Source organism: Peromyscus eremicus, chromosome 20 (assembly GCF_949786415.1).
Source record: "Peromyscus eremicus chromosome 20, PerEre_H2_v1, whole genome shotgun sequence".
NCBI classification, from domain to species: domain Eukaryota; kingdom Metazoa; phylum Chordata; class Mammalia; order Rodentia; family Cricetidae; genus Peromyscus; species Peromyscus eremicus.
Window position 1 is genome coordinate 26,610,785 of NC_081436.1, and position 8,332 is coordinate 26,619,116.

At 53.6% G+C, this 8,332-nt stretch overlaps 2 protein-coding genes across 2 annotated transcripts; both read right to left on the reverse strand.

The window, feature by feature from the left end:
* Positions 1–3,491, reverse strand: Gpaa1 (glycosylphosphatidylinositol anchor attachment 1). The gene is made up of 12 exons (XM_059247186.1): positions 3,285–3,491; positions 2,835–3,014; positions 2,640–2,751; positions 2,280–2,427; positions 2,103–2,204; positions 1,818–2,014; positions 1,548–1,744; positions 1,305–1,458; positions 1,055–1,150; positions 713–903; positions 439–609; positions 1–319 (listed from the first exon to the last, which is right to left on the reverse strand). The coding sequence occupies exons 1-12, from the start codon at positions 3,356–3,358 to the stop codon at positions 76–78; spliced, it is 1,866 nt and encodes a 621-aa protein (XP_059103169.1). The 5' UTR covers positions 3,359–3,491; the 3' UTR covers positions 1–75.
* A 1,074-nt stretch (positions 3,492–4,565) lies between these two features.
* Exosc4 (exosome component 4) lies at positions 4,566–6,404 on the reverse strand. The gene is made up of 3 exons (XM_059247291.1): positions 6,167–6,404; positions 5,094–5,300; positions 4,566–4,975 (listed from the first exon to the last, which is right to left on the reverse strand). The coding sequence occupies exons 1-3, from the start codon at positions 6,335–6,337 to the stop codon at positions 4,616–4,618; spliced, it is 738 nt and encodes a 245-aa protein (XP_059103274.1). The 5' UTR covers positions 6,338–6,404; the 3' UTR covers positions 4,566–4,615.
* Between the last annotated feature and the right edge of the window lie 1,928 nt (positions 6,405–8,332).

The following is an 8,332-nucleotide window of genomic DNA, read 5'->3' on the forward strand; positions in this document are numbered from 1 at the left end:
AACAGAGACAGAGTTCTTGTTTATTTCCCAGGGAGGAGGTAGAACGGAGGCTCGGGGATCCCTGCCCCAGAGATCTTACTTCCAGAAGAGAACATTCCAGAAAAGCAGCCAGCAGGGGTACAGACCCAAGGCCAGTATTGGGAAGAGGAGGGCTCCGTAGGAGTAGTGTTCCAGCACGCCCTGGGCCAACGCTGTCAGGAAGAGTTGCCAGCCCTCTGCTAGAGACAGCGGTACCTCCTGCAGGCCCCGCCACAGGAACAGGCTACCAAGGAGTGTGACTGCTGGACTTGTCACCACCAGCAGGGCAGCATAGAGGGGCCTGGGTGGAAGGGCAACATTTAAGTATGTACCATGGTGAATGCCAAGAATGGAATGAACGAGGGTTAGCTCTGGGGAGGGGTAAAGGTCCTGGGGGAGAAGAGGTTGACCGGCACATACCGGGGTCCATGGGGCTTGGTGAGTGCAGCAGCGGGGACCATGGTGGCCGCCAGCAGGAAACCCAGGGAGAAATTAGTGAGAGCAATGCAACCCAGCTGCAGTGCTAGGTAGATCAGGGCCACCAGCTTCAGCGCCATCCAGCCTCTGTCTGGGACCTGTGAGCTGACCACTCTACAAGGTAAGGAGTTCAAGGGTCGTTCAGAAGCCATCTAAGTATCGGGGGTGGGGGGTGGGGGGTGGGAGAAACCTCCACTTGTCCAGCCCAGCTACTCACCGGTGGGTATTGTGGGGAAGAGCTAGGCCAGCCACATAGATTGCTAGCAGTGTCAACACGACGGCCTCAGCTTCAGCCACTGGAAAATGCTGAGCAGCTATATGTTGGCCCAGCACAGGCAGGGCATAGAGGGCCAAACCCATGGCCTGAGAGATCAGTAGGGGTGCCATAAGGGAGGCCAGGCCCACGCCCTGCAGAGCACATGGGAACTTGGAGTTAGCCAGAAGCATACGGGAGCCCCCAAAGACTCAGAGAACCCCTCCAGCTGAGGCCACGCGCTAACAGAAAGCGCTGCTGGGGACTTTAGAAACCCACTCTAGCAGCAATAGAGTGTAGTACTACCTGTGTTGCCAAAGTTGGAGACCCAGGGCCAGGCGCCTTCCCAGCCTCCTCGGGGCTCACTCCAGCCTCATGTAACTGCATCCACAGCTCCAGGGCATGGACCAAGTCAAGGACCCCAACAAGACATTGGATGGGAGATCATGGGCTCACTTCCCCACCCCCATAGCAGGATGAAGGACTATCCTCAGCTTATAGTTAAGGGATTTAAGGCTGGCCGCCAGTGAGCAGTGAGAATGAAGGCGGAGGATATCTTGAGTCCGAGGACCAGGAGGAGGAAGCCAGTGGCCGGCATGTAGAGGCCAATGGAGACAAAGCGGGAGAGGGCTGGCAGCAGGTAGAAGAAGAATGACTGGTGTAGGCGCTCCAGGAGGTGGTTGAGCTTGCGGAACATGCCCTCCAGAGCCCTGTCAGGAGCACAGTCAGGTCAGGATCAGCCATCCTCTCACCCCAGCTAGACATTGCCTTCAGCACGGAAAGGGGTCCAGAGACTTACTTGCCCACTGCCACCAAATCATACTTGTACTGGCGGAAGCTATTGATGCCACGGAGGGTTAGGGCCTCCACTCGGTACCGCAGGAAAAGGCCGTGGGGGCCATGGGGCCGGCCAGAGGCCTGCCGCAGAACCATGAGAAGCAGTGTCTGCAGACCCTGCAATGGCCCTTCCAGTGATGTCCAGTCCTGGGGCTGCAGCTTTGGAGGCATGGGGACAGGATCAGATTCACCCCTTACCATAGGCCCCATGCTCCCAAGCAGGTGGTCCCACCTTGCCCTGGAGTGTACATAACAGCCCCCCTTTCTGGCAGAAGGTCTGGAAGAGGTTGAGCAGATCAAGGTTGGGCAGCTGACCATTGAGTCCCTCCACAGTCACATCAAGGCTGGTGACCACATCACTGCTCAGCTCCAGGGCCACAGCTGCCTGAATGGCTCCAGCCCTTCCCTGCAGGGGAGACGACTGTATGCCTGTAGGAGCAAGCAATGAGCACTAGGGGGCACTAGTGAGGCTAGTTGACACCGGGAGAGACCCGAGCAAGACTAGGGCAACACCTACCTGTAACATTAATGTCATGGTAGGCTTCAAGCCAAGCCTCAGTGCCCAGAAGATCATGCTCCGTTACCAGGAAGATTATATCTTTGGCCCAGTAAATCTGCCCTGGAAGCCAAAGGTAGGATCAGCAGGGCCTGGGGCTTTGGTCAAACTCTCCCTGACCAGAGCCCCAGAGCCTACCTCGGAAATGGGCAGCGAGTGCCAACAGCAGCCCCACGGCCTGGCCATTTGTAGAGTCTGGACCACAGGGTACAGTAAGTACCAGGGACTCGGTGCTGGCAGCACGTGGGGCCCGGAGGATGCCATACACATTAGTACCTGACACCATCTGCACAAAGTGTTGGTGGGAAAGCCTCAGTAGACCCTACAGACCCTGCCTTTCTTTCCTGGCACCACAATGCCCACCACTAAAGGTTTTCCAGACACCCCTCCCACTGAGTTTCTTGGTTCCAGGGCACTTCAACAAGACAGGCCACCCCCAGCCCAGGCCACCCCCTTCTAAGGTGCTTTTCCCCCGGGCACACCCCTTTCCCTCAATACATAGCGCTCGTGGGTCTCATCCGGGAAGGGCAGTTTGCGGGAGAAGCTCTGAGTGTAGACCTCTAGCCCTACGGATCTCATCGACCGCTCCAGCCAGGCCACTGGCAGAGCCCTGCAGACGTAAAGATAGGCTCTGAGCAGAGCGCCCTGGTCTCGGCCGCCCCTGAAGTCCCCAGCCCTCTGCTAGGCACTCACCCTGACTTCCTACGGTGGGCAGCGAAGTCCCGGGCGAAGCTCCGGGCGCGGTCTCCACCTACAAACTGCTCCTCCACCATGGTGGAGCCCATGGCATTCTCCGACATGTAAGTGCGCTGGGTTAGCGGCGGGAAAGCCAGCGCTAAAAACCAGGCGATGCCAGCCACGTAGCTCAGCACGCTGCGAGAGAGCACAGAGGGGCCCCGGAATTAGCCCGACAAGGGACGCCAGCTCGTGGCTTTCGCCACTGCTCCAGGGGGTCGACAGGATGGCCCAAGCCATTAAGACCCCGAGCCGCTGTATCAGGAACGGACCGGGGCTAGAGTTCAGAGCTCAGGGTCTGAGTGACGGCTGCACAGAGGGGCCAGCCCCTGGAGCAGTAGCCACGAGCGGACCCACCACAGCTCAAGTTCCCGGGAGTGTCCCCCTCCTGCCCCGTGCCGCCCTCACCAGAGCGGAGTGTTGAGGCGCAAGACAAAGCGGGCGAGCGCGCGCCGGCGCACCGGGTCCGACAGGAGACCCATGGCGGAGCGGGGGCTCCGCTCAGGCCGCCACCGGAGACCTCCAAGTGCACGGTTCCCGTCAGACCCGGCGGGCGCCCTGTGCAGCCTTTACTTCCGGTCCCAGGATCCGTCACGCCATTACGCATGGTAGAGGTAGAAATCGCTGGGAACCACGCTTTGCGCATGCCCAAGCCGCAGTAGGCTGGACAGCTACAGGATGTGGTCACGGCAGCGGGCGGAACTGGAACCTGGGGCTGGCGGAACGGCTGGCGGACAGCCTCTTGAAGGGCAGGACCCTGGCGGAGCTGAAGGTAGAGCAGCGATAGTGCGCCAGCCTAAAGGTTCTCAGGAGTCTGAGAAGACGATGTGTAACGCAGGTGGGTGGAGAACTAAAATGCCTGCTGAAGCGAGATGTGAATGAATGTGTCGTATGACATAAGGGCCCCATGTGAACGATCAGGCATTGAGTTATTCCTATTGATGTGAACCTTCAGACAGTGGGTTCACCTGAGCCGTGGACCCAGAATCAAGGTCATTAGGGTCAGCTATAAGGGTACTGCAAAGATGGTATACTACCATTGGCCAAACCGAGGTGAGTGGAGTACAAAGTGGAAAGCATATTGCTTTTGTCCAACCACAAGACACTGGCATAGTGGGTGAGTTGGTGGCCAGAGGACAACGGGGTGGATGAAGGCAGTTTGTCTAAAAAGGGTCACAGCTGAGGACAGATGGCCAAGAGGCGACAAAGGCTTGTTATCCTCTTAGAGCCCAAGTGGCAGGAAAGGGCCAAGGAGATTCCTGAGGAAGACATCAGGCCGTGGTTCTCAACCTTCCTAACGCTTCAAACCCTTTAATACAGTTCCTCATGTTGTGATGACCCCCCAACCATAAATTTATTTCATCGCTACTTCATAACTGTAATTTTACTACTGTTATGAATTGTAATGTAACTATTGGTATGCAGGATATATATTCGACCCCCAAAAGGTTTGAGACCCACATGTTGAGAACCGCTGTGTTAGTCTAGTCTTACGTCTCTATGATGGGCAACCATAGCTCGCTGAGTTCTACCTCAGCCTTGTGCTCAGGTCCCTGATGGGCTGTGTGAACATGCGTATTCCTTAGTGTGAGGGCTCTTCCTAACACAAGTGCTCTCTCCAGTTAGGGACATCAGTGCATACTCTGCTCTGCAGGGCTCTGAGCTGCTCTGAAGTGCTGTATAGTAAGGTGTGTTCAGTAGAGGAATAGGCTTTTATTCTGGATATGGGCGGTTGGCACTCAGTCCCCCAGTAAGATAGAAGCCTCCTGCACATGCTGCCGGACTACACGATCCAGCAGAGTGTGCACATCTCGGGCTGCCTGGGCAGCAGCCTCTAGCACTTGCTCCAAGTGGTCTTCATGCAGCCTTGAATCCATCTCAAGCAATGCAATCTGGCCTGAGGCTGGCAGTAGGGCCAGGGCTAGCTGGGGCCCTCCAGCTGCTTCCTCCACATGGCTGAGGTCCGCTAGTGCTGTGCCATCCACAAAGCCAGCTGAACAGGCACAGACAAAGTCCCGCATGGGTATCCCAGCATCCATCACCGCCAGCGTGGCTGCATTCACACATGCTGCATAGGTTCCACCATCTGCCTGCAGCACCTGCAGGGGCATCAGGACATTAGACCCACATCTCAACCGCCAGCATCTCAGGCCCACCTGACACCCCTGAGCCCCACCCCTGGGCAGGGGGAGGGGGTTGAGGCTGCAGGTAGCTCACCTGCACATAGATGTCAATCTGAGATCGTGGGTGCAGCTGCGTGAGGATGGCTGCCTCGAAGGTCTGGCGCAGTTGCAGCCCCATCTCACAAGACTTACGGTCCCCATGAGGCCTTCGCTTGCGCTCACCTGTGCTGAAGGTTGCTGAACTATACTGACAGTTCACTAGGGCCCGGTCAGGCAAGGCTCGAGACCGGGAGCCCCGGATCTGGAGGAGAAAGAATGCATGAGCCAGGCCTACCTCTTGAGTCACACTCACTCCACACTTAATGACTCCACCTTCCTCCTCCTCTTCCTCTAGTGCTTCAGAAAGCAGCAGCTACTTTGCTTCCAAAGCCTAGCCGGAGGGAGGATTTTCAGCCTAAGCCGTATATCGCCTTTGGCGGGCAACTCTGTTCTACAGTTGCTCCATTTCCTCCCGAATCATTCCCATTGTGGCCACTGCATTTACAAACATCTGATCCGTGTCACCTACCCACTAACATTTCACTTACCTTCCAGAGGCTCCTCATTACATGTAAAAGAAAATCTCAATGTCCCTGACCTTCAAAGCCCTGGGTCCTCACCCCCTTGGTAACCCCTCAACTTTGATCTACTACCTCTCTACCTACCAATCGTCGGCCCTAATGTGTTCTATACCTGACTGTCATCCTAGCTTCCGCCTAGAAAGCTGAGCTTTCATATGCTAAGCAAACTGTAAAGTGTGCGTGTTTTGCTGGCCTTCATACAGCACTGAGACACAGCAATAAAGGCAGACGGTTTCATCGAAAGTCCCCGTCTTGGGAGTTTATGTTCCAGTAGAGAAACAAGCGACAAGGAAGGGCTCCGTAAAATCTATGTAGTTACTAAGTGCAGAAAGGCAAGGAAGAGTGTGATGTACTGGCCTGGAAGGCTTCTTCCCGCCAAGACGTCAGATAATGAGCTGAGAGAAGAGGGAGTGAGCGGAGCTTCTCCAGGCCGGCTGAGGCACCCCGGAGATGACGAGGGCCCCCTGGGGGTTGGGATTAAGCCGGAAGGTTCAGGTCTACTCTAGCGATGTGCAGCCCCGAGCCCCGCGCCGGGCCGCTTACTCGCCTCGTGAGGCCCGTAGACCACCGCCAACGCCTTGGTGTTGCCCTGCTCGATATAAGCCGAGCCGTCGGCCTGCGCAAACACGCCCATACGCGCTTGGATCTTGCGCAGCTCCCCCGCGCGCCGACCATCTATCCGGTAACCCTGATCCGACAGGAGCTCCAGCCCGGCCATGTTGTGCGCAACTCGCTCCGCCTCCGAGAGCACGACACTTTGTGACCCGGGCCTCCGCGACTTACGGCTTCGGTGAACTATTCCCTTTCCGGTCCGATGGAATTAGGGCTCGCGGCATCCTCGGCTTCTTAAATGTACGGTTAGGCCGTTCTGGGCCGGGAAACCGAAGGCCGGAGCCGGGTTGGTTTTTTGCAGTTCTTCCGGGGTCGGTGAAGGAGGAAGGTCCTGAAGACGGGCTTCTCCTTCCGGAGTTTTCGGTTTGTTGAAGGCTCTCGTCCCAGTGGAGACATTTTTTGGCCTTATTATTTTTTAATTACGTATCTTTATTTTTATTGTATTAATGTTTTACTTGCATTTATATCTGTTCTCCACGTATGTGCCTCGTCTTGTACAGGTCAGAAGAGGGCATTAGATCCGCTGGGACCGGAGTTACAGGCTGCTGTGAGATGTAGGAATCGAACCTGAGTCCTCTGCATTTTTTGGTCTTTTTGCTCGTGCAGTTTTTACAGTGACCAGTTTAACCAAGCACGGTTTTTTTTTGTTGTTTTTCCTTTTTTTTTTTTTTTTCTTTCTTGCTTTTTTCCTTTTTTTTAAGGGGGGCAGGTTCTGTTTTTGAGACAGGATTTCCCTGTGTAGGTAGCTGACTGTCCTGAAACTCAGGACCAGACTGGCCTCCAACTCAAGAGAGCCACCTGCATCTGCCTCCCGAGTGCTGTGCTGGGACTAAAGGCATACGTCACCACAGCCCGGCCAAGCATGATTTTTTTTTTTTTTTTTTTTTTTTTTTTTTGGTTAAACACGCGTGATTATTTTCTTAGTTTTTTTTTTTTCTCATTTGCTTGATTAAATCCGCAACTTTCCCTCCCTTACTGTGCCCAGCAAGTGTTCTCTATCACATGAATGCAAACACAAAATACCCACAAATGTACGTGCAGCTGTATAGCTGTGTAGCAGCTTTTAGAGCTCTAGTTGTTTTTTAAGATAGGATTGTTAGTATACACTTTTGGGTTTTCCACTCAGAAAATGTGAAATCCAAAATAGTCCTGAGGGTTTGTTGTTGCTTTTTGGAATCTTGATATGTATCCCAGGTTGTTTTGTTGATATTGTTGCTTTTTGGAGGCTTTAGGTGTTTCAGGTTGGCCTGTGTATTTCTGGCTTCCTACCAGAGCCTTCCTAGTGCTGTGGTTATAGATGGGGCCACCACATCTGCCTTGGAGTTATGTTTTTGTTATCTCCTTCATACCCACGAGGTAGATATAGCTGGTTGTATCCTCACCGTTTCCTCTTAAACTGCTTCATGTATCCCAGGGGCTTATAATTAAGGGACACTGTTCCTAGTGGAGGGCTTATGAGTCTTGATTCTAAGTTATCTTTTCTCACCCAGAGTAAATAGTTTTGTGGTAGTTGTTTGTGAGGTGTGTGTGTGTGTGTGTGTGTGTTTTAAGATAAGGTCTTACTGTAGTCTCAGCTGGCTTAGAACCCAGAGATCCTGCTGCCTCTGCATGCTTAGTGCTCCACCACATCTGGCAATTACAAAAACAAAAAAACTTAGGTATTGTGTTCATGCTTGCAGGTGGAGGTCAAGAGACAACTGTGGGGGCTGGAGAGATGGCTCAGAGGTTAAGAGCACTGACTGCTCTTCCAGAGGTCCTGAGTTCAATTCCCAGCAACCACATGGTGGCTCACAACCATCTGTAATGAGATCTGGTGCCCTCTTCTGGCCTGCAGGGATACATGCTGTATACATAATAAATAAATAAATCTTTAAAAAAAAAAATTAGAAGCTGGGATCTGCACATGAAGGAGAATGTTTTTAAAAAAAAAAAAAAAAAGAGACAACTGTGTGGAACCGATTTTCTCTTTCCACCTTTAGATGGGTTCTGAAGATTGAACTTAGGTTGTCAGACTTGGTGGCCAGTGTCTTTATCCGATGGCCTATCTCACTGGCCCCTGATTTTTTTTATTGTTGTTGTTGTTATAGATAAAAGACGCAGC